A 26,045-nucleotide genomic window follows, 5' to 3' on the forward strand; every position below is an offset into this window, starting at 1 on the left:
ACACGCTGGTGCTGCCGTAAGTTCCCATGCAGATGCACACATATATGGGATCAAGTTAGAAGTTTGGAGGTGCTGTCCTATTTATAGATCCAGACACTAGATGCATTCATCTATTTGTACACAAAATACAGGTTTGAATTGTTGTTTTCTACTTTTATTACAGTTCTAATGGATGCTGAATCTGTTCTGAGCAAGTGAAACAAGTAAATGCATGCTAACATTTAGTCTGTAACTACAATAACCATCATGTTTATATAGTTTATATAGAATATAGTGTAGTGTATGTTTTTAAATATTACATGTGTTATATGGACTATAGGTCATGGTTGTGTGAAGCATGCTAGAGATGCATCAATGCAAAACTTTTAACTTTGAAAAAAAAAAATGTAACTAATAATTTTATATATAACTTTTTTTTTTTCACATATTTGCAAATCTTAAAATGCCTCTATGCTTTTTCGAATATAACCTTTCATCCACGCCAAAGGAATTTCTCAGAGATTGCCTGAATGAGGCCTCTGTTGGCGGTTCGGTTGAGGTGAGAAGCAATCCGACCCAACAGAACCAAGCGGTATCATAATTCATAACGGGAAATGTGTTATATATAAAGCAGCAGTGTCAGATTCTGTAAATGAGCACATAGTTATCATATTTGAAGTAGGCTCTTGGAAACGACGGGTTAAGAGAAACTGTATTTTTGATCGAGCCATTTAGAAAAGAGGTGATGCTGCAATGTATATTGTGAGAAAATTAAAGTGTTTTTTGACCTTGGAAGCATGTAAAGCTTTTGTAGGAGACCTTAAAAAAGTGGAACCTTTAAAATAGCATAATAGGGGCACTTTAAGGGTCTTTATAGCTCATACACTGCTAAACAAGGCCTGGGCTGCACCCTCCTTCATGTCTTTAGTAGATGTCATGTGGGTTGGGATTTTTTTTTTTTTTTTTTGGTAAATCTTTTAGATCTATTGCTCTATTAGCTCATCTGTGCTACTAACACAGGCGGCCCAATGTAACAGCAGCATGAATATGTGTGTGGTTTTAGGATATGCCGTCCATTTTTAATTAAGACCGGTCATACTAATCTGGTCACTCTCTGTTCTTAAATTATGGAAAATCCCCCAGCACTCCCCTCTTCATTACAATAACACTATGAACCAGCCCAAAGTGATGAGCAAAGTCTGAAGTCTGCTACTTCACAACATTTACTCTTCCATTGACGCAAAAATGATTTTTGATTTAAATACTGATTTGTGAACAGAACTATCTGATTCTGAATTTTTTTTTTTTTTTACAAAAAAAGGAACTTTTCTTGAAACGAATTTCTTGAAGGTAGATCAGTGAACAGGTCAACATTTTTTTTTTAGTTGGTATGTCAAATCAGTACTGAGATTTTCAAAGATTTTTCCATCATGTTCACAGAGACACTATGAGCAATATGATGGTTTTGTCGTCCTGCACGGCACAGACACCATGGCTTACACCGCTTCTGCCTTATCCTTCATGTGTGAGAATCTGGGAAAGCCTGTCATCTTCACTGGCTCACAGGTAACACATTTTAAGTGGACAATTTACTCACCTTTGTGTTGCACAAATTGAGCATTTTAAAGAACAGTATTTTAAAGAACACCTGGCTCATTTGTAACGTTTGTTTCTGAACCTGGTGAGACCTCTGAGAGGCCTCTGTCTGAATGAAATCAAACTCTGAGGCAGTTTGGTTGAGGTAAGAACCAGTCCGACCCACCCACATAGCAACCGATCTTTGCCTGAATGTGTCCTCAAGCTGGCACTGCTGGCCCCCTGACCGCAATGGCATGTATCCTGTCAGCCAGAGCTGGGCCATGTGTGGCAGTGATGGCACCGCATGGATCACGGCAAACAACATGAGGGCCGAATGCTGGTGGGAGGAGTGTGGCCCAGATCAATCCAGTGATCATCTGGTCCAAATCAAGACTGTGACCTTAAGCCAATTAAGTGCACTTTAATGCAGTTGACTGATTTACAATTTATTTAATTTGTAATGATAATGTTTCATTTGTTATGACTTGGCATTTCAAAGATTAATTTTAAACAATACTACAGTTTAAAATATTGAATTGATTAAAATTTATGTGATCATTTAACCATAATCATTTAATATTTCATTAATTTTGTTTATCACGGGGGCATAATTTTATTAATACGCTGTCATAAAAATACACCATATTTTATTCCTGTATTGGATATTTATCTCCATTCTCACTACTGATCGTAAAAAAAAAAAAAAAAAAAATGACTGGCAGCAGCTGTCAAACAAAAAACGTAAAATTAGAGTAAAATATCCTCATTTAAATAAAGTGCAAATAATTTTAACAGAAATTTTCCTTAGATGTTTTACAGAAAACACGGTTACTTTATGTCACATCCACGCCTTCCCGGACTCCGTTTCCCAGAATCCTCCTTGCTCCACTCCTGTTTTCACTTCCCTCATCAGCCTTCCCGCCATTTCCCTGGATTCCCTGCACCTGTTGTCTTCGTCAGCACTCCCTTTAAGTTGGACTCACTGCACTCCTTTGTCAGTTCTAATGTTATTCTAAATGTGTATGGTTGTTTTTTTCTGTTTCTTCGTTGATTAAATACCCTTATTATTGTGGATTTCCGTATTCGCCTCGTCTCTACAATACCAACACGTAAAAGAAGAACTGACCTTACCTTTGGAAATCTACAAAAAGTATGGGATTATTCCTGGTTCCCGAGTCTCCCCAGCAAGCTTCAGCGGAGGATCGCCTGTGTGGGTTCCGGCAGGACGGTCGCCCGCTGGAGAGGTATGTGGAGGAATTTACAGAGCTTGCTTATTTGGTGAACTGGCCAGATGCCCCGTTAAACGCTTGTTTTCTAGCGGGGCTGGACGAGAACATGATTCGTTTTTTTTCCCTAGTCGAGACAATTAATCTGATTCTCTTTCTGAATTGTTCTGATTTTGTAATTGAAGAGGTTCAAAAAGAATCGTGTTTTCCTCGTTCAGTCCCCGCAGAAATACAGGTGGCCTGGCCAGTTCGCCAACCGCCGGTTTCCTCCGTCTACCCCTCCAGTGGGTGTTCTCCTGGTGTCCTGCCGGACCCAAACCCCAAGCCGGCAAAGAAAAAGTCCACCGCTAAGTCCAGACGGCCCAAGAAGGCCGCAAAACAGCCCCAGTCCCCAGTGGATTCTGCCGCTGAGCAGCCAGAACCCCCTACAAAGCTTGTCGCCCAGTCTGAGCCCTCACCAAGGGAGGTTGACTGGCTAATAGACTTTTGGACTGAACCTGCTCCTAGCCTCCTTGAACCTGCCCCAAGTCTCCTCGATCTCGCCCCAGTTGTCTCCCACGAGCCCGCTCCAGCCTCCCACGAGCCCGCTCCAGCCTCCCACGAGCCCGCTCCAGCCTCCCACGAGCCCGCTCCAGCCTCCCACGAGCCCGCTCCAGCCCTCGCCGAGTCCGCTCCACATGCTCCCGAGCCCGCTCCAGCAGCCCCAGAGCCCGCTCCAGCAGCCCCAGAGCCCGCTCCAGCAGCCCCAGAGCCCGCTCCAGCAGCCCCAGAGCCCGCTCCAGCAGCCCCAGAGCCCGCTCCAGCCTGTCACGAGTCCGCCCCAGCTGCCAACGAGTCGGCCCCCGGTTGCCAACGATTCCCCTCCCGCTGCCAACGAGTCCGCTCCACGTGCTCCCGAGCCCGCCCCAGAGCCCGCTCCGGCTCCTGCCGCCGAGCCAGCCGCTCCGGCCCCAGCCGCCGCCGCCGAGCCCACCCCAACCGCTGCTGAACCCACTCCGGTAGCTCGCGAGCCCTTTGAACCCCCGAGTCTCCAAAAATATTTTTTTGGGGGGGAAGGGTATCCGTGGGTGGGAAAGATGGGGGTGGGCTCGGAGACCTGCCATGGCCTGCCAAGGCTCCTGACCCTCCGTGGCCATCCCTGGCTCCTGACCCGCCGTGGCCTGCCAAGGCTCCTGACCCGCCGTGGCCTGCCAAGGCTCCTGACCCGCCGTGGCCTGCCAAGGCTCCTGACCCGCCGTGGCCTGCCAAGGCTCCTGACCCGCCGTGGCCGCCCACGGTCCCTGACCCGCCATGGCCACCCACAGCTTCAGACCCCATGACGGCCAAGGACCTAGTACCGCCCTGGAGACCTCCACACCCGCCTGCACCCCCCGCACCTGCCTGTAAGTCTCCAGGGCGCCCACCCCCCCTCCCCGCTGTTTCATCTGAGGCGTGAGGACACGCCTTCCGGGGAGGGGGAGGTAATGTCACATCCACGCCTTCCCGTACTCCGTTTCCCAGAATCCTCCTTGCTCCACTCCTGTTTTCACTTCCCTCATCAGCCTTCCTGCCATTTCCCTGGATTCCCTGCACCTGTTGTCTTCGTCAGCACTCCCTTTAAGTTGGACTCACTCCCTGCACTCCTTTGTCAGTTCTAATGTTATTCTAAATGTGTATGGTTGTGTTTCTTGCTCCTTCATTGATTAAATACCCTTATTATTGTGGATTTCCGTATTCGCCTCGTCTCTACAATACCAACACGTAACACTTTACAGGTATTTCCTGAATTCATTCAAATGACTGGCAGCAACAGAACATTAAACACTAACAGATCTCTCAAGATCTCAGCATCTTCACTTATTACAATCCATTTTGACTTTATTTCTTTCATACAAAAGTTCTTATTGAGAGGTTTAGGTGTTTATGTCTTATTGTGGAAAAAAAGTTTGGTGATCATTATGGTGATCTGTGTTTGTTTTAATTGGGCTGCATTAACTGTATGTTTCTGATACACATTTTTTATGGCAAAAATGCAGGACAAAATCTCATCAGATGAAGTTGGTCATGTATTGGTGATGATATCGTCATGTAGGGGCTTGATTCACTGATATCACTTAAAGTCAGATCTCGGTGTATGTTAGCGGTTAATTTCACACCATTTACAGTAGCCTTGTGTTATTGTGCCATCAGTATTATGATAATCTGGTATTCTGAATTTAAGTCATACAGAAAATGTTTTGAGTTTTGTCTTTTAGGTGCACAAAGACATCAATAATCAACATACTAATCTCAACAATGGTGACAATCAACAAAGCTTTTTCTTGTTTTGTGACATTCAGAGTTGATCTGAATATTTTTTTTGATTGTCACCCTTTTTGCAATTCATACTCTGATTCTTTATTTCTGTGTGAGTTTACATGATCCTGTCAAAACATTTTCTACATAATGACTTAAAATCTTTCATAGTATCATAGAACTTCAGGAATTTCTGCAGTAGTATTGGCATGAAAAAATGAACAACTAACATTAAACAGTTCAATCAGAGATTAGACTCTGGTAACAGTGATTCAGGCAAATGATGACAGCACCATCAATAAAAAGTGACCAACATTATCTGATCAGAGTTGCTATTGCATTTTTTTTTTTTTTTTTTTTTTGCTATGTCAAATATGTATCAGAGACACACAGTTTAAGCAGCCAGAGAAAAACTAATGTTATAAAGTCAAAGGTCAAGAGCACAACTAAAGCAAATACTGATCACCATAATAGTGACCAAACTTTATTATTTTCAATAAAACATTAACATCAAAAACCTCTGATAATTCTCAATAAGAAATTGAGAATGAATAAAGTAAAGTTTGGATTGTAATAAGTGAAGATGGTGAGATCTGTTAGTGTTTAATGTTCTGTTGGGATTTAAAGGGTTGTGGTCCAGGGTTGGTCACCATTGTGCTGAAGAGTAGAGCCTGTGCTTCAGTCCAGGATGGGCCAGTAAACATTAGTGTTATGCTGCATGTTGCTTCATTTAAGAGGCAGTAACATATAGTTTCATTAATTCATGCATGTAGTTAACTGCAAGAGATTCTCATTTTACAGTGAATGTGTTTGTTAGTAATAATTCAGGAAATACCTGTAAAGTAACAGTGTTTTTAGCACTTAATTTAAATTAGGATAATTTACTTTAATTTTACTTATTTTTTGTTTGGCAGCCGTAGCTGACAGTCATTGACTGTTTTTTTTGTTTGTTTTTTTTTAACACGATTTTTTTACAGTGTAGATAAGGCTCAGGTGTGGAAAAAGGGGATTTGTGGACCGGAGCTGGGCCAGAAAAAAATTTGCTATGTGGTCAGCAGACCAACGAACCAAGCGGTATCATAATTCATAACAGGAAATGTGTTATATATAAAGCAGCAGTGTCAGATTCTGTGAGCACAATAGTTATCATATTTGAAAACCAAAGAGTGCCTCTTTATGAAGGAAAAATAATGCATAAAAAATTTGCATGCACAGGGTAAGATTTGTGGACGTGTAAATCATCTTTCAAGTGTAAGAAAAACAGATTTGTAGCATTTTGCTGTTTTTGTAAGTGTAAATCGTGTATTGTGAAACTGCAGCTTTATGCTAATGCAAAATAAATATGATCTGTATTCTTCTTACGTCCATTTTTCCACACTAACACTTTTGGCACTTTTTTTTTCCCGCTGAAATGCGGCCAAAAGCATTGCAAGCCTGTGGACAGTAAGTTGCAAGCGAAAACAACAGAGTCAGGAACTGCAAAAAAACGAGTAAAACAAACCCTTGTGTAAAAAAAATAAACTGCTGCAAATTAAAATCTATAAATCAGAATATTTATTGCATTTATGAAGAAAAGGCTCAGTACTCAAGGCTCTATCACCTGCCTTACTTGTGTACAGGGTCTTTGGGCGGATTGCTGAGGCTCAGTTTTGGGGTTTCTGGTTTACTTATAGATTTTAATCTGTGGTGAAATAAAGGAAAATGTATTAAATGATAAAGAATAAAACATTGCAGTCAAGTTGAAAATAATGTCCTATCGTCAGCACTGATAGCCTTGTGGGCAACTTGAGTGACCTGAGTTCAGTTCCGGCTCGTGGAACTTTCCTGATCCCATCCCCTTTTCTCTCTACCACTTCGCTTCTCTCTACCACTTTGCTTCACTGTCCTATCATAATAAAAAGGCTAAATGCCAAAAATAAACCATTGAAAATAAGTAGGCTAAATATATACTATATTGCCAAAAGTTTTGGGACGCCTGCCTTTAAGTGCACATGAACTTTAATGACATCCCATTCTTAATCTGTAGGGTTTAATATGGAGTTGTCCCACCCTTTGCAGCTATAACAGCCTCAACTCTTCTGGGAAGGCTTTCCACAAGGTTTAGGAGTGTGTTTATGGAAATTTTTGACCATTCTTCTAGAAGCACATTTGTGAGGTCAGGCAGTGATGTTGGCGAGGAGGCCTGGCTCACAGTCTCCGCTCTAATTCATCCCAAAAGTGTTCTATCGGGTTGAGGTCAGGACTCTGTGCAGGCCAGTCAAGTTCCTCCACACCAAACTCGCTCATCCATGTCTTTATGGACCTTGCTTTGTGCACTGGTGCACAGTCATGTTAGAACGGGAAGGGGCCATCCCCAAACTGTTCCCACAAAGTTAGGAGCATGAAATTGTCCAAAATGTCTTGGTATGCTGAAGCATTAAGAGTTCCTTTCACTGGAACTAAGGGGTCAAGCCCAACCCCTGAAAAACAACCCCACACCATAATCCCCCCTCCACCAAACTTTACACTTGGCACAATGCAGTCAGACAAGTACCGTTCTCCTGGCAACTGCCAAACCCAGACTCGTCCATCGGATTGCCAGACAGTGAAGCGTGATTCGTCACTCCAGAGAACACGTCTCCACTGCTCTAGAGTCCAGTGGCGGCGTGCTTTACACCACTGCATCCGACGCTTTGCATTGCACTTGGTGATGTAAGGCTTGGATGCAGCTGCTCAGCCATGGAAACCCATTCCATGAAGCTCTCTACGCAAAGTTCTTGAGCTAATTTGAAGGCCACATGAAGTTTGGAGGTCTGTTGCTATTGACTCTGCAGAAAGTTGGCAACTTCTGCGCACTGTGTGCCTCAGCATGCGCTGACCCCGCTCTGTGATTTTACGTGGCCTACCACTTCGTGGCTGAGTTGCTGTTGTTCCCAATTGCTTCCACTTTGTTATGACACCACTAACAGTTGACCGTGGAATATTTAGTAGTGAGGAAATTTCACGAATGGACTTATTGCACAGGTGGCAACCTATCACTGTACCACGCTTGAATTCACTGAGCTCCTGAGAGCGACCCATTCTTTCACAAATGTTTGTAGAAGCAGTCTGCATGCCTAGGTGCTTGATTTTATACACCTGTGGCCATGGAAGTGATTGGAACACCTGAATTCAGTGATGTAGAGGGGTGTCCCAATACTTTTGGCAATATGGTGTATATAAATAAAAAGAAAATAATGTCTTACTTGTTTAATTAGTGACACTTAGCCTACATTTTAAAATCTTTATTTGAATATGACAGCATTTTTATTTAAGATCTTTATTTGAATATGGAAACAGGATACCTTGTTCTACAATATTTCTATGATTAAATCGCTGACAGAGACTCCTCCCCCATCAGCCAATCACTGTGTGCATAGTTAGTAAGCATGTTGACATCATCCATAGCGACGAGGTCAACCCGGCCCTTACTCTTATCTTAAGACTTCTCTCTATTCCTTAGTAAAAGTTGGTCTCAGCAGCTTTGTGAATATGTTTTAAGAGAAAACTCTTAGCTAAGAACTTTTACTGCTATTTAGGAGAACTCTTAGTGGTAAGATAAAATGTTTTTGAATACGGCCCCTGGTCTCTATGAATCCCCTCCTTCTGAAACGTGCAAATTAAATGCTTCAAGCATGTTTCGGAAATGTTCCGCCCCTTACCATAACCGCGTGTTTCAACACACTACTAACTAAGGGTACGTTTACACGACAATGATACGTTTAAAATGGAGAAGTTTTTACTTTGACAACATCATTGTCAAAATGATCCTCATTCACACGGATCCACGAAATCGACTAAAAACGCTGTATTCTCCTGCCAGGCCATTAGATGGCGATGAATCACTACAGACTGAACATGTAATACGCATGTGCATGACGTCATCATTTCCACAGATTCAAGTTTTTTGTTGTTTACATGGAGACTTGCACTTGAAACTTGCACTTTGAAAGCAGTTTTCAAAAGTTTGCGTTTTCAGGCACCCAAAACGCCGTTGTCGTGTAAATGAACGGACAAAATGTATAAAAAGTTTTACTTTTTTAGTTGAAAATGGTGTCATGTAAACGCCCCCTAACTTAACCAGACCCTGCCCCTTTATTTTGAACATGTCTTGGGTGGGAATTAAATAAATGAGGGATATTGTGACGTGTTTGTTCTCGGAAGAAAAATCAAGACTACTCCCGCTGGAGGGAGTTTGAGCTTTGTAACTTTTTTCATGCTCAAACAGCAACATTACACACTAAAGAAAGTTTAATAGGAAAAAAGCATAATAGGACCCCCTTTAAAGTAATATTAACATTTAACTAGTGGTCATCAAATCATGTTAACTTAACTATAAGCTTCACAACCATCTTGTATGTTGCAGGTGCCCATCTATGAGATGAGGAATGATGGGAGAGAGAACCTCTTGGGGGCGCTGTTGATAGCAGGACAGTATGTCATCCCTGAGGTGAGTTTATTTTTTTAATTCTCTGTGAGTGACACCTTTGTAGCCATTACAAATGCAGTATGTACAAGATACCGCCCAATATTTGTGATGTTTTTAAGACTCGTGTTTTGAGAATGTTAGGACTGCAGTTATAAAATAGTTGACAGAATTTCATTATCAATTACTTTAAGCATTTAAACTATTTAGCATTTAAATAATTTAATTTTAAAATATGGTAGGTAGTTTTTTAATAAAGTACAGGAAGTAATATTTGATTAAATGTGGTTTTAAGTGTCCTTTGAGATGATTATATGTTTTGCAGTTTATTTTGTTTCTATCATGCCAATGAAGCACAATAAAGATACTTTATTATGAATTTATTGGTAATCATTTTATAATAATTATTATTGTTATAAAAATGTATTATAAAACAGTTTAAATTGAGTAATGGACACGAAAAAAGCCCTTTGTGTCTTTCTTCACAGGTTTGCCTGTATTTTCATCATAAGCTGTTCAGGGGCAATCGTGTCACCAAAGTGGACCCTGGGAGCTTTAACGCGTTTACCTCTCCAAACCTGCCGCCATTAGCACAATGCAATGTCGACATCAAAAGTGATTCCTCTTCTGCCAACATTCATACACAGTCTTAGTCCTATATGGGTCTATTTATAAAATAGTTTTCAAAAAAAATGAAAATTCACGCAAAATTTACTCTTTTTATTTTATTTTTTTATTCTTTTACTTTTTTCTGCCATAGAAATTCACTATGTATTGGTTGCTTTTTTTAATGCAATTACAATAATTTGGCACTTACTCATCCTCAAATTGTTCCAAACCTGTATGAATTTCTTTGTTCTGCTGAACACAAGAGATATTTTGAAGTATAAGCGTAATCCCCTAGGTCCTACTCGCCTGCTCTGTGCGGGCCTCAAACCCACGTCTCTGGTGTGGGAGGCAGACGTTCTAACAAGGAGGCTAAAGACCGCAGTCTCTAGTGTTATCTGTTAGAGTGCCTCTTGAGATCAGGGGAGTGAGGTTTACTCACACAGCTCTTACTAGCTGGCCTTCATTACATATGGGTAACCAAACAGTTCATGGGCCCCAATGATTTCCATAGTATGGAAAGAAAAAAAAAAGGAAGTCAGTGGGGCCCATCAACTGTTTGGTTACCAACAATCTTCAAAATATCTTCTTTTGTTGAATGTTTTCCTCAAAAACCTTAATTTCTTTTCGACTGAAGAAAGAAAGACATGACATCTTGTATGACATGGGGATGGGTAAATTAATTAAAACTTTCTTTTACATTTTAGTTACATTTTTAGTACTTTTGTTTTGTGTTTTTGTCATTTTTATTGGTTTTTCCTTTTTTTAATGTCTATTTAGTTTTTAATAAATTTGATTTCAATTTTCAATCATTTGTACAAATATTAGTCTTGTGTAGATTCAAAATTAATATTAGTTTATAAAAACTGCACATGTAATGACTACGCACAAATTATTAAGAAAAGTTACATTTTTAATAGTATATTATGTCACATTGCAACTCCCTTTTTAGTGATGATGCAGTGTTATTTATTTTATTCAGACGTGTAGTTTTGAGTATGTTTTATGTTTTACTCTTTAGTTAACTGGGACATTGTGTGGCGAGCCAATACAACTGCCAGATTCACTGTCAACACACAACTAAACCGTAATGTGGGTCTCCTGCGACTCTTCCCAGGAATCACTGCTGATAAAGTAAGGCCATGTGGCAGACATGTTCACAAGACCCTAAAGGCCAAGTCAAGTCAAGTCTCAAGTCTTTGTTCTATTTTTAGCAACAGTTCTTTCAGTTAGTTATTAATAGTGTTTTGAAATATCAAAACTGATTTCTACTTTAATATGTCTAATAAAGCACACAAAGTATTACTTAAATCATTCATTTAATTTTTATTCACAATAAAAAAACTATTAATTTCACACTAAATTTAATAACATTACTATTTGGAATTCAGGGACAACAGTCACCACGAGAAAATACGGGTAATAAAACCCGTGCATAAACCATAGACTGTAAAAAAAGATGGACGAAAGCCCATTCACTCTCTTCCATTGTAGTAAGTGAAGCTGCCAGTGTGCCAATATAGCGCTGACATCTGGAGTCTCAAGTCTGTGCAGTAGTGAGTGTGAAGTGGAGCCACGATATCAAGGTCCCACCCACAACTCATCATGTCGGTGTAAACCAAGCGGCAACCCCCAGTTTCATCCCCCAGTTTCTCTTGAAGCCAATACGGAAGTGACTTAAACTGCAATTCATAAACGTTAGGGACAGGCTCCAAAAGAGAGCAGAATCTCATTGACCCACATGTTAAAATGCCCAACTTTACAGCAGAAAAAAAAAAAAAAAAAACATGTTTACAGCTGGTACAAATTGTGGTTTTCATCTATATAGCTAATTTTGCCCTTCATGACAACTGTCATGGCTTAATTATATTAAGCCTTAAGTTCTGCATAATTAAGGGCGTGGTCACTTGAGTGACAGGTACTACTGGCCCAATTTATGAGCGGAATTCTCCTAATTTTCCCAATGCTACTGTATGTTGTTCATTTATATAACAGCACCTTTCCAATGGATGAACAATATGTGTGCCTTCAGATGCATCACGCACAATATAATAATGCTGGCACATATTGACAGAGAATGAATGAATTAAGAATGAATAGAAAAATGTTGTGTTTCATCCTGTCATGTGGGATAGTAAAGAGAGAACATAATCGGAAATGCTGTATCAAAATGACACGTGTTTTACGTGTCTTTAAGTCCAAGTCAAGTCTCAGGTCAGTTGTTCACAAGTCCAAGTCAAGTCGCAAGTAATTATTTATTTATTCATTTATTCTTTTGCGACTTAAGTATTTTTTTTTTTTACAATTTTAATTAAATAATGAAACCAAGTTTCATTTTTGGCTGAACTTTTAGAATGTTTAAATGAGATCCATTTTCTCATCAGGTCAAGGCCTTCTTGCAGCCTCCTATGGCTGGGATCGTATTGGAGACCTACGGCAGCGGTAACGCCCCTGACGATGACACCGAGCTGCTGGATGAGATCCGTAAAGCGACAGAGAGAGGTCTCATCATGATCAACTGCACCCAGTGCCTCCGGGGCACGGTCACAACCTCATACGCCACTGGCCAGGTATGGGAGTTTGCTTAAAGGCACAATATGTAAATTCAAATATCCAAAAATTCAAATATTTAAAATATCCAAAAAAACACTAGAACAATGTTACATATTTTATATACGTGTGTACTTGCATTATCCCAAATGTTTCCAACAATATTTAAATCCAAAGAAATCAGCAGAGGTGGAAGTAACGAATTACAACTACTCACGTTACTGTAATTAAGTAGTTTTTTCGGGTTTTTGTACTTTGAGTACATTTTTTTTTATTCTATAATTTTACGGAGCGTTCTCATTCTCTCATCTCCCCGACAGCGAGTTTGACCAAAGAGAATAACACAAGATGCATCACTCTTATTGTTTTTGAATGGGAGAAAGTGCAACGCGCAATATGGTGGAATAAGTCCCGCCTTCTAAATAAGAGCCAATCGCCGATTGGTAAAGTCATCGCGTCACCGCAGCAGCCGTTAGAAGCTCCGGTTCCTATAGAAACAGTCAGACGCCTCCGAAATGAGACGCGAGACGTGCATTTAGGTCTGCGCATTAGCTTGATCTAGCCTGAAAAATACTGTTTTTTTGTCATGATTCGAGCGTTTAGAAACAAAATTTATGAGACAGTTGTTGTCAGATTTCATTGGTGATTTCAAATATGAAATTTAATCGAAAGCTTGGCAAACAGCTTTGGAGAATTTGATGTTTCCCCATTCAAAGAAATAGGAGCTGCACTTGAATGCCCAAGAGGCGTTTCAAAGATGGCCGCCGAGTGAAATGACTTGTCTTAAAGGGACTTTGGTTTGACACACACCTGCCTCCTCCTGCTGTCACTCATTTCAGTTACAACACAGGATTGCAGGTATTGCGCATAATTTTAATTATACCCGCGGGTTTCAATGGTGTATTTTAATTACAAATGTCGAAAGCGCATTATTGTAACGCGAGAGCACATTCATGTAATGGCAGAAAACGACGCGAGCTCTCAATATACAAGTGAACTGCCTCTCCTCTCACTCAGATGAGTGCGCGCTCTGTGTAGTGTGCAATCGCGAATCTCTCCCTTCTCTTAAATTAAATGTTGCCAAAAGTTATCAAACAATCAGAATATACTTCCAGCCCTGACCAATGAAAGTGCTACAGGAAATCTTATTGACTATAAATGAAATGCACCAGAAAGTCTCAACAAACAAAGGTGGATCTTTTATTTCTTTACAATGTAAATGTATGTTTCAGAATGGGGCATTTGTATGATTTGTACATAAGTAACCTAGTTTGTCTAACTGCATCACTACATACAGATATTACAGGTCAAAACATTCTGATGTTCTTTTTATCTAAATAAACAACATATTATATGGCTCTTAAAGGGTTTGTTCACCCAAAAAATGAAATTTCTGTCATTAATTACTCACCCTCATGTCATTCCAAACCCATAAGACCTTCGTTCATCTTCAGAACACAAATGAAGATATTTTTTGATGAAATCCGAGAGCTTTCTAACCCCAGACTGCAACGTAATTGCAACTTTTGCAGGCCCAGAAAGACCACTGTAGTCACATGGGCTATTTTAACAATGTCTTTACTAGACATTGTTAAAATAGCCCATGTGACTACAGTGGTTCAACCTTAAAGTTATAAAACGACCAGAATACTTTTTGTGTGCAAAAAACAAAAATAACGACTTTATTAAACAATTTCCTCTCTCTGTGTCACTCTCTGACGCTGTTCATGTGAGCACCACGACACATGCGTGTGATGCTGACGCAGAAGCCGGCCAATAATGAGCCAACGTTCTGACGTAGAACCTGGAAGTGCTGCACTGTGTTTACTACGTCAACAGTGTCAGAGACTGACATGGAAGAGAAGAAATTGTTGAATAAAGTGGGTTTTTTTGTTTATTTTGTGCACAAAAAGCATTCTGGTCGCTTCATAACATTAAGGTTAAATTACTGTAGTCACATGAACTATTTTAACGATGTTTTTACTACCTTTCTGGGCCATAAAAAGTGGTAATAACGTTGCAGTCTATGGAGGGTCAGAAAGCGCTCAGATTTCATCAAAAAGATTTCAGTTTCAGTTTCAGTTACGTATGTAACCCTCATTCCCTGAAGGAGGGAACGGAGACGTACGTCAGTAGTGACCGACGAATTGGGATATCGCTAGAGAGCCCTATCAGCTTCGAGTGAACTACAACAGGCCAATAAAGTTGGCGTGCGATATTTGCATAATGCGCACCGCCCCTGCCAGGTGGTATAAATAGGGGAGCAGATGCCATTGCACTGTTTTTCGCTGAGGAGACAACCTAGTCCGCACTACAGCGAGGATACAGCAACTGTGGCGACGGGACGTACGTCTCCGTTCCCTCCTTCAGGGAACGAGGGTTACATACGTAACTGAGACGTTCCCTTTCAGTCGGTTACGTTCAACGTACATCAGTAGTGACCGACGAATTGGGATCCCAAATAAAGCGCCACAGTATGAACCCCTTCCAGTGCCCAGCGCAAGCTCTAGCCACCCGGCGCACCAGTGGGACGGGGAAGGGGGCGAGCTGACGCTGAGAGAGTCTACTGCTGTTCCGACATACCCACTAAGTAAACTAGACTACACTGGGGAAGCGAACCCATAGGGGATGCTGCGGAGACCACTACCCACCCGTAGGGGAGGAATTTACATGGAGAGTACACATATGGACTGGCCGTGGGCAGTACGCATATGGAGTCCCTGGGATGGCTCCACCTGGGTAGGGGGAGACTCATCTGACAGGTGACAGCAGAGCTTTCCCTGCTAAGGGAAAGACACGGGCTCACCGTGGGGAGTTGACCGTGGACAAATACACACATGGGACCACTCATGTGGAGGGGTCACGACATGTGGAACCCAGCCAAACGTCAACGTCGGAGACGGAGGTTTGGCCTGGCATCAGACACTCCGCAATGTCCGAGCCGAAGGGGGAGGCGGAGGAACTCGACAGGGTTCGCCAAGCGGGGAACTCGACTGGAGTAAAAAGGATGCACGTATCCGGCCCAGGGGGCGGGAGTGGCATTGCAAGCTGACACTAGAACGGGCTCTTCGTGTCTACCGGCTGGTGGAAGCGAGTACACAGGAAGATACCAGTTCTACACGAAGGCTATAGAATCTAGCGAACGTGTTAGGTGTCGCCCAGCCCTCAGCTCTACAGATATCTGTCAGCGAGGCGCCGTGCGCCAGTGCCCAGGAAGAGGCCACTCCTCTGGGATTCATACGCCAGGGCGATGGCGTCCACTATCCAATGGGCCATCCTCTGCTTGGAGACAGCCTTTCCCTTCTGCTGGCCTCCGTAACAGACAAAGAGCTGATCTGAGGTCCTAAAGCTTCACGTTCTGTCCACGTACAGGCGCAGAGTGCGGACGGGACAGAGCAAAGCTAGGGCTGGGTCTGCCTCCTCCGAAGGCAGCGCTTGCAGGTTCACTACCTGATCTCGAAAGGGAGTGGTAGGAACCTTGGGCACAAATCCAGGCCGGGGTCTCGGGATAATGTGAGAGTCACCGGGCCCGAATTCCAGGCATGATTTGTCAACCAAAAATGCATGCAGGTCCCCTACCCTCTTGAGCGAGGCCAATGCAACCAGGAGGACGGTCTTTAGGGACAGTACTTTTAACTCAGCTGATTGCAAAGGCTCGAAGGGACGACCCCGGAGAGATGTAAGAACCAGGGTCAGATCCCAAGAGGGTACAGAGGGGGGCCGGGGAGGATTCAGTCTCCTCGCCCCCCTCAAGAACCTGACGATCAGATTGTGCTTCCCTAGCGATTTACCATCAAATGCATAGTGATGTGCGGCGATAGCGGCAACATACACCTTGAGGGTGGAGGGAGACAGCCTTCGCTCCAGGCCCTCTTGCAGAAAGGAAAGCACGGCTTTGACCGAACATGATCGGGGGTCCTCTTGGTGAGAGGAGCACCATTCGACGAACAGGTTCCACTTCAGCGCATAGAGGTTCCTCGTAGAAGTAGCTCTAGCGGAAGTGATAGTGTCTGCGACCGCTTGCGGGAGATCACTCAGAACCTCCGCGTCCCGTCCAGGGACCACACATGGAGTTTCCACAGGTCGGGAGGGTGCCCCGTCTCTGAGTCAGGAGGTCCTTCCTCAGAGGAATGGGCCAGGGAGGTGCTGTCGCGAGGAGCGTGAGGTCCGAGAACCAGGTCCGAGTGGGCCAGTATGGAGCCACTAACAAGACCTGCTCCTCGTCCTCCTTGACTTTGCACAGGAGCTGTGCGAGAAGGCTCACTGGGGGAAACGCATATTTGCGTAGGCCCCGGGGCCAGCTGATTGCCAGGGCATCCGTGCCGAGCGTGCTGCCGGTCAGGGAATAGAACAACTGGCAGTGGGCAGTCTCCGGGGAGGCGAACAGATCTATCTGTGCCTCGCCGAAGCGCTGCTAGATCAGCTGAACCACCTGGGGATGGAGTCTCCATTCGCCCGGAGGCGGAGGCTGCCGTGAGAGCTCGTCGGCTGCACGGTTGAGCGCGCATGGGACGTGAATGGCACGAAGCGACCTCAGATGCTTCTGACTCCATAGCAAGAGATGGCGGGCGAGTTGCGACATACGGCGGGAGTGTAGACCACCCTGATGGTTGATGTACGCAACGACTGCAGCGCTGTCCGAGCGGACCAGTACGTGCTTGTCTGTCAACAGCTCCTGAAAGCGGCCCAGTGCAAGAGGTACTGCTAGCAACTCGAGGCAAATGATATGCCAATGCAGTTGGGGCCCCGTCCACAGACCCGATGCTGCATGCCCGTTGTACGTGGCCCCCCACCCCGTGGCAGAGGCATCTGTGTGGACCACAGCATGCCTGGACACTTGTCCGAGGGGAACTCCAGCCCGCAGGAACGAAGGGTCCGACCACTTGGTGAGGGTGCGACGGCAGTTCGGTGTCACGGGGACACGGAATGTACCACGCTGCCACGCCCATCTCGGGACCCGGCCGCGGAGCCAGTGTTGAAGCGGCCTCATATGAAGCAATCCGAGCGGCGTGACTGTGGCTGAGGATGCCATATGCCCCAGGAGCCTCTGAAAGAGTTTCAGTGGGGCCGCTGTCCTGCGCTTGAGCGTACTCAGGCAGGTCAACACTGACTGGACATGCTCCTCTGTGAGGCGCGCAGTCCGGGCGACCGAATCCCAACCGGCTGAGGTGAGCTAACACCATGTCCCTGTGTTTGCACAACTGCTCCCAAGAGCTGGCCAGGATGAGCCAGTCGTCGAGGTAGTTGAGGATGCAAACGCCCTGTTCCTTGAGCAGAACAATGGCCGCCTCCGCAACCTTCGTAAAGACGCGGGGCGACAGGGCCAGCCCGAAGGGTAGGACTTTGTACTGATATGCCCGACCCTCGAACGCAAACCGTAGAAGGAGTCTGTGACGAGGCAGAATCGAGACATGAAAGTACGCGTCCTTCAGGTCGATTGCTACAAACCAATCCTGGGGTCGGATGCATTTGAAAATGCACTTCTGCGTGAGCATCTTGAACGGCAGCCTGTGAGGGGACCGATTCAGGACATGCAGATCCACATGGGAGGCGGCCTCGACCAACACACTGGGACCTGCTGGCGAAGTGAGAGGGGGCTGAGAGTGGCGAGGTGGGGCCTCGCGCACTGCCAGCCGCGCCCTCTTGGGACCTGGAGGGTTAGAAAACAGTTCTACTTCGTGGGTACCGCTGGTTTCCCGAGAGCCAGCGGCGGAACAAACCAAAATTCTCCACCCGGCCCTCCTCCGGGGAGGGAGCGATGCGAGCATCGTATCCCGAAGAACTGTTTACCTCAGCTCCAGGTCACCTGTTTCTCCAGGACTGCTTCTCGCTAGCCAAGTGGCTTGGCTGCGGGCTGAGCGGGCTGGATTTTAGGCCAGCTTGTGAGATGAGAGCATCGAGAAAGCATACTTAGACGATGACACACCTCTGCAAGGCTAGCCAGGGGTGTTTCCGGACCACCATGGTGGACATTGTCTGGCCAGGGGCCTGCGCTATGACTTACATCATGCGTAGCTCAACCCCGACTCAGAACTACCCATATGCAATGAGTGCTTTGGCCTTCCACAGACTTGCCGGGGGCCAAGACCCATGCAGGGCAGAGGTGGTGTGCCCGTAGCACTGCCACCCCACCACAGAGGGTAGTGAGAGAGAAAAAACTTTTAATGCAGATTATGACCCTTTTGGCGTTCCATATTTGGCACCAAAAAAGGCTTCCAAACTGCCAAGTTTTTCATGCACTTCCAGGCTAAGACAGGGGGCGGGGCAAGGCGAGTATGCGTCGCACCACGCCCCCAGGGGCCCGGGAAAGCATGGTCGTTAACTCTGAATCTGATTCAGCATGAGCACATCACAACCGTGGGACGCTCAGCCTCATCTTCATGTCCAGAGCCCAACAACCCTCTCTCCAATGTAGCAGTCGACATCTGATCCTCTGCTGGAGCCCTGACTAAGATGCTAGGTCCCCCATGAGAAGGACCAGCAATCCACCCAGAAGCTACCAGCCATGTGGGACAGTGAACGTGGTCGTCTAACTGAACGACACATGGCGCTGAGCGCCGACGTGGCCATGTTTTTACCAAACATAAACCACCCACGAACACAGTCACAACATGTTTGTGATGCATTAGAGGAGTGGGGGGCCCACGGAGATTGGCTCAGCAGGTATTGCCCCACTGTGATCCTCTGGTCACCCTGGCTTATTCACCAAAAGTAGTACTTTTCTGATTCAGAAAGAGAAACTAGATCGGGGAATAGGTGAGGGGACTCCACCTCATTTGAGGCACTCGAGTCTCGACCACGCATCTAGAGCGCCGAACAACGCGCTGGGTTGCCACGGCAACATGGGAGGCGGCCTCGACCAACCCAGAAACGCACCGACAGAATGACGTCTTGAAAAAGACGCAGTGTCTGTCTGTGAAGCTCTTTTAGAAGCTCTTGTTCTTTGTGCCGAAGCACACAGGGAACAGCCGCGATGTGACTGCAGGTACACTTTTCACTCCCTGAGTCACACACACAGAGGAACCGGCCCAAATCGCAAACCAAACGGGGCAAATAATGCTGTGAAAACAGCAGTTGAGAGCTGTATAACAGCTCGAGAAGCTCACTCTGGGAAAGCTCGCAGCCTCGCTGTAAGGTGCCATAAAGCCAGCACTGTAGAACAAAAGCTCTTCAAAGGCTTGCGAAGTCACTCTCAGACTAATAGCAGGAACACACAGGTTGGCTCCGAAGCGAAAGACAGTGCGATGGCATCTGCTCCCCTATTTATACCACCTGGCGGGGGTGGTGCGCATTATGCAAATATCGCACGCCAACTGGCCTGTTGTAGTTCACTCGAAGCTGATAGGGCTCTCTAGCGATATCCCAATTCGTCGGTCACTACTGACGTACGTCGAACGTGACCGACTGAAAGGGAACTTAATTTGTGTTCTGAAGATGAACGAAGGTCTTAGGAGTTTGAAACAAGATGAGGGTGAGTAATTAATGACAGAATTTTCATTTTTGGTTGAAACTAACCCTTTAAGATACAGGGCATATAAAAATTCAGTGTTGTTATATTTCATATACTTCAATGGAATTCAGGTAATTTGTTTTATTTGTTCTTATTTTATTACTGACTGTTTACTTGTCTTTTTTGTAAATTCAATTCAGTTTGAAATCAAGTTTTTTTGTGCTGCATGTGAGCTATTGCAACAAAGTTACCCTATTGTAAAGACACAAATACACAGAGTGAGCAAATATTTAAGTGAGATTATTGTAATGGTAATTGATCAATATTATTGGTATTTAAAATGATGCTAAACATTGATCATTTACAAGGTATTGTACTGAAGTTAGAAATTCCAGTATTGTGACCACTGATTCATGCACTTCATGAATAAGGTGAAAGTGCTTTGTTGAAAGTAGCTATTTTCTACTAATTGATTGAATATTGTTTGGTAATTCATTAAATATCACCGGCTAAAAAGTAATTAGTAATTTTAGTACTTTGAGTAGTTTTTGAGAAGAGTAATTTGTACTTTTACTCGAGTACTTTTTTGACGTCAGTACTTTTACTTGTAATTGAGTATTATTTCAGCAATGTAACAGTACTTGTACTTGAGTACAAATTTTCAGTACTCTTTCCACCACTGGAAATCAGCTATTTGAACCAGTGTAATGTTCCATGTCACTACGTTGTCTGTCAACGACATCATATCCGCATTACCCTCGATTTCCAGTTTTACTTCCGTAGAAACCCGCTTTAGTATATTATGTGTTTTATTAGACAGGTGAGCAACTGTTTGGATACTTTTTAATCGACAGAAAGCTACTCATTGTTATATAGCTCAACACGGTTAGTCTTATTGTTTGAATCGCTTGTTTTCTTGATTTACTGCAAGTATAACATGTTTGTACCACGCCTCTGAGACAATGCTATTTTGTCAATTGGTTAACATAGCCACAGTAACAGTAATACAGCATTTTCTCCATCTCCATCATATAATATTATATAATCAGATAACATAACTTTCAACACACTTAAATGTATTTTAGTATGATTGTTTTGACCAAGTAAAACAGTGCTGCATTTCCCTGATTAAATTCAATTTTAATTTGTCAAGTAAAGTGACCTATATGATTAGTAAATCAGAACTCGCATCTATTTCATTAGAATGAAATAAAATAATGTTAATTTAAGTGATCGAATGTAACTGTAACAAAGTTCGGGGAAGAAGGAGGCGAACATTTAACTTAATTTTAATCGTAGCTTTTAATAGATTGCTTTCCATCAGCTGTGGAGGTGAAGACAACAACTCCCATGATTCCACACTCATTCACTGCCTCATCAAGCTACGCCTTTGTTTTGAATAAGTGACCTCTAGCAGCGAAAATTACACATTGTGCCTTTAAAGGCCTTATGTGGGGGTATTCCAGCAGTGTGTAATATAATATTCCCTCTCAGGCTCTGAGTGATGCCGGTTTGGTCGCTGGGTTTGATATGACCACAGAAGCCGCTCTTTCAAAACTCTCCTATGTGCTGGAAAAAGATCTCAGTCTAGAAGAGAAGAAGAAGGTATGGAAAATGTCTCTTAAAAAATACATTTAAACCACATTTGGGTCAATAACACACACATTACCTGTTACAATCACCAGCTGGAGTGCCCTTGAGGGCCACCAGGGGGCACTCCACTCCATCACAGACTGTTACCATCCCATCTACATTCCCCAGCATCCTTTGCCCCATATCAGCACTGATTGTCTGCAGCTGTTTCTCATTAGCTTGTTCGCCATGTCTATAAAAAGCCTGGTTCATGCACTTACTCTTCGCAAAGCATTGTAAGTTTTATCATTTCTTGTTGTTGTTGATATTTTAAGAGATTTATTGACCTTGATACAGTCTTTTTTTTTTGGCATGTTACTTGATTTGATAATAATTATTACCCATTTTAAATAACCTAATCAAACATGTTATTTGTTCATAAGATGCTGTGTCGTAACCTGCGAGGTGAGATGACCGCTGATCTGGACGGAGCAAAGCTTTCTCTCCGCGACAGTCGCTTTATTCAGATCTTGGCCAAGTCCCTCAACGTTAGCTGTAACGAGGTAATGTAACCTGCACTTTTTCTGTTTCTAACTTTGTTTTTCACTTTAAACAAACAGGGGTGTGTGATTATTAATGAACAAAAAAATAAAAATAAATAAATTAAATCCCAGTTTTCCTTATTCATTGAATAAATGTAAAAATTTGACTCAAAACATCATGCATACGTCTAATAAGGTTGGAAAAACATGCATGTATAAAAGTCCATTTAAAATCAGTTTAAATGTAAAAGTTCATTTTTGTCACTGCTGTGAACTTCCCACTGCACAGAATATGAAGAATATTTTTGGGAGTCAGCTGTCCATGACAGTCCTAACCAGCCAAGTTACAAAAGCACTAAATATCGTCCAATTACTGTTATCAGCAAAATCCCCCATTCACAAATCCTCTCCTGTGGCCTCATGGGATAGTAAAGTGTCCATTGAACGTGCACTTCAGAAAGTAGTTGGCCATGATGGTCGCCTTTTTTCTGACTACTATGTATTTGGACATACAGTACTACTCTATTGGCTTACTGTTTTTCACATATTATATAGTAGGGAAGTATGTGATTTCGGATGCAGTGACCTGTCCTTATAAATGGGTCATTGAATCATTCACTCGTTCAAAATCACTGAATCATTTTGTAACAAAACTGCTGTGTTTCGTACAGTGTACATGAGGAGCTTTCGCAGTTTTCATAGATATAACTTTTGGAAGTACTGGCTTTTCTTCGCACCGCAGGAATGATTTTAGTTCTAGGAACTCCTTTTGGGGGGACTAAATTAGCTCCTACTTCAGAGTAAGGTCGAACCCAGCACTATAGGAACTACCAGTGACGTAAGTGTATGCTGATTGGCTGAACGCATGCCATACTGTACATACTTACTCCACGGATTACATATACTTTTACTCCCTAACATACAGAAAGCTAATGTTAGCATTTACCTGTCGCCTTTGTCTGCAGCATCGTGTTCTTCTCTTAGACTCAATGATATGTAGCACTGAAAGTTGTATGAGATTTCGTCTCTTAGCCCTCCTTTTTGCTCTTTTAGTCGCATAACTTATATGTACGTCTACATAATAAAATGGCTCTAGGGGAAGATTCAGTTCAGGGATCACCCTGGTGGCTAGTTCCTATAACTGAGTTCCTATAACTACCTGGTGCGAAAGCCCCTATATAGTGTACACTCGTACTCAGGTTTGGTGCCCTGTATTTTAATGAAAACTATGATGATGTGATGAAGCATTCACAGGAGCTTGACGCCATACGAGATGCACTAACTCCCACTCTGGTCTGCGGTGCTGCTAAGATCGGAGACACTGACACTTTAAAGGCCATAAGGGAAATGGTAAGATATTGATACCTGTTTGGACACCCATTTTTGAAGATTAACACTACCTGTAAAAAGCAGAATCAAATAAATGCAGCCTATTCCAAACTTTTTACAGTTTGTGATAGTGTATGCCTGCAACTTTTTTGTTATTGAATATTTTTTATTATATTAAAAATGGTCCAGGAGCATGCAGACATGTCAGCTGTGCTGGTTTCCAGTATTAAATGCAGTTTAGCAAATCAAGATACTGGTTATGATTCATATCTTTCTATATAGGGCTCTGACTTGAACATGGCAGACTATGATGGCCGCTCTCCTCTCCACGTCGCTGCATGTGAGGGGCATCTGAATGTGGTGGAGTATCTACTAAATGAAGGGGCTGATGTCGATGCCAAAGATCGCTTTGGTGATACACCACTTCACAATGCTGAACGCTTCAGGTAGTACTGGTTTAAGTGTCCAAATGCTTTTTGGGTCCACAAAAAGTAATTGCCATAATTTCAAAGTTTTGACTTAACTATTTGCTGTGTTTTTTACACACACAGTCTTTAAGGCGATCTAGACCACTGGTTTTAAACTGGAGGTTGCAAACCATCAATGAGTCACAGCAAGTCTGTTCTGACGCAACTCGCCAAATAATCATTCATAGTTAGCATTGCATTTACTCACACTCATTCCAAAACAATAGCTTTGCACTAATTCAGAGACAAAACTAATTTGTGACTTGACTATAAACATAAAATTGCATCTTAGGAAGATATAAGTTCGTTTGAGTAATATTAATTTGAAACCCAGTACTTGTATTTAAAAGTGTAATCAAACATTTTGTTTAAAAAAAAATCCACTTGTTCTATCCTTCGTGGCAGAGGGACAGAAGGACGCATTAGTAAGCCGCATTCAAAGGAGCCTTCATATTGAGATAACCTTCGTCACGCTGCTGACGCATTTGGCCTTCGAAAGATGCAGCCTCTGAATTGGGACACAGCTAATATGACCTTCTTTCTTCCATTATACACAACAGGTGACCTGTAAGGTGAACTCAATTAAACACATGTGACTCTATATGTCATTTTTCTATGTCTGTAGGCATGAGGACGTTGTAGAATTGCTAAGGAGGAATGGAGCTCATTTTTCCCAGGATGACATGGTTGATGCTGGAAGCAGGTCTCATTTACATACACACATATACAGAATACAGAAAAAATAATTTGATGCCTTCAGTGACATTTTATTCTTATAACTGTATGAATGGAGATACAAGAGATTATTTGATGCATTCAGTGTTGCATTGGCTATAAAGATGATGCTTCCTGTAAACCAGGAGTGTCCAAACTCAGTCCTGGAGGGCCACTGTCCTGCAGAGTTTAGCTCCAACTTGCCTCAACACACCTGCCTGGAAGTTTCTAGAATGCCAAGTGAGATCTTAGCTGTGTTTTACCCTCATTCACTATTCCCTACATTACTCCACTAATATATAGTATATTTGAAGCAGTGAATGAAAACAAGCGAGCGAATTCGGACACTGAGTGCGCCAGAAGGGAGACGTGGCAATTCATTCGGCATGACCCTCACAATGAATTATGAGTACATCAGTTGTACACTCATTATTGCAGAGCATTATGGGATTGAAGGAGTGCACTCAATAACATCCACTGTGGTTTCAGAGACCACTACAAATGGCTGTCCCCTCAACTAGTGTCTTATTTAAGGGTATAGGGGACAATTTCGGGCACAGCCCTTGATTAACTGGTTTAGGTGTGTTTGATTGGGGTTGGAGCTAAACTTTGCAGGACAGTGGCCCTCCAGGAGCAGGATTGGACACCCCTGCTGTAAACTTTTATTAATGGGCTTTTCTCACATTTAGCCACTAGACGTGAGGAGGATGAGTTCTTAAAACAGGCGGCTCAGTACCAAACAGGTAGGTAACAAAATCTAATATATATATATATATATATATATATATATATATATATATATATATATATATACACACACTATATTGCCAAAAGTATTGGGACACCCCCTCAAATCATTGAATTCAGGTGTTCCAATCACTTCCATGGCCACAGGTATATAAAATCAAGCACCTAGGCATGCAGACTGCTTCTACAAACATTTGTGAAAGAATGGGTCGCTCTCAGGAGCTCAGTGAATTCAAGCGTGGTACCGTGATAGGTTGCCACTTGTGCAATAAGTCCATTCGTGAAATTTCCTCACTACTAAATATTCCACGGTCAACTGTTAGTGGTGTCATAACAAAGTGGAAGCAATGGGGAACAACAGCAACTCAGTCATGAAGTGGTAGGCCACGTAAAATCACAGAGCAGGGTCAGCGCATGCTGAGGTGCACAGTGCGCAGAAGTCGCCAACTTTCTGGTTGTCAATAGCTACAGACCTCCAAACTTCGTGTGGCCTTCAGATTAGCTCAAGAACTTTGCGTAGAGAGCTTCATGGAATGGGTTTCCATGGCTGAGCAGCTGCATCCAAGC

At 43.2% G+C, this 26,045-nt stretch overlaps 1 protein-coding gene across 1 annotated transcript in view; it reads left to right on the top strand.

The window, feature by feature from the left end:
• Nucleotides 1-494: 494 nt before the first annotated feature.
• Nucleotides 495-26,045, top strand: part of LOC127509963 (60 kDa lysophospholipase-like) — a 30,665-nt gene continuing 5,114 nt past the window's right edge. Inside the window, exons 1-11 of the mRNA XM_051889381.1 lie at nt 495-1,545; nt 9,442-9,525; nt 9,990-10,116; nt 11,129-11,241; nt 12,492-12,677; nt 21,602-21,712; nt 22,123-22,242; nt 23,467-23,571; nt 23,833-23,996; nt 24,643-24,720; nt 25,421-25,474. Of these exons, the coding sequence (XP_051745341.1) occupies nt 1,471-1,545; nt 9,442-9,525; nt 9,990-10,116; nt 11,129-11,241; nt 12,492-12,677; nt 21,602-21,712; nt 22,123-22,242; nt 23,467-23,571; nt 23,833-23,996; nt 24,643-24,720; nt 25,421-25,427 (1,170 nt within the window). The 5' untranslated portion in view covers nt 495-1,470 and the 3' untranslated portion in view covers nt 25,428-25,474. The remainder of the gene's footprint in view (nt 1,546-9,441; nt 9,526-9,989; nt 10,117-11,128; nt 11,242-12,491; nt 12,678-21,601; nt 21,713-22,122; nt 22,243-23,466; nt 23,572-23,832; nt 23,997-24,642; nt 24,721-25,420; nt 25,475-26,045) is intronic.

This window comes from Ctenopharyngodon idella, chromosome 3 (assembly GCF_019924925.1).
Source record: "Ctenopharyngodon idella isolate HZGC_01 chromosome 3, HZGC01, whole genome shotgun sequence".
Taxonomy (NCBI): Eukaryota; Metazoa; Chordata; class Actinopteri; order Cypriniformes; family Xenocyprididae; genus Ctenopharyngodon; species Ctenopharyngodon idella.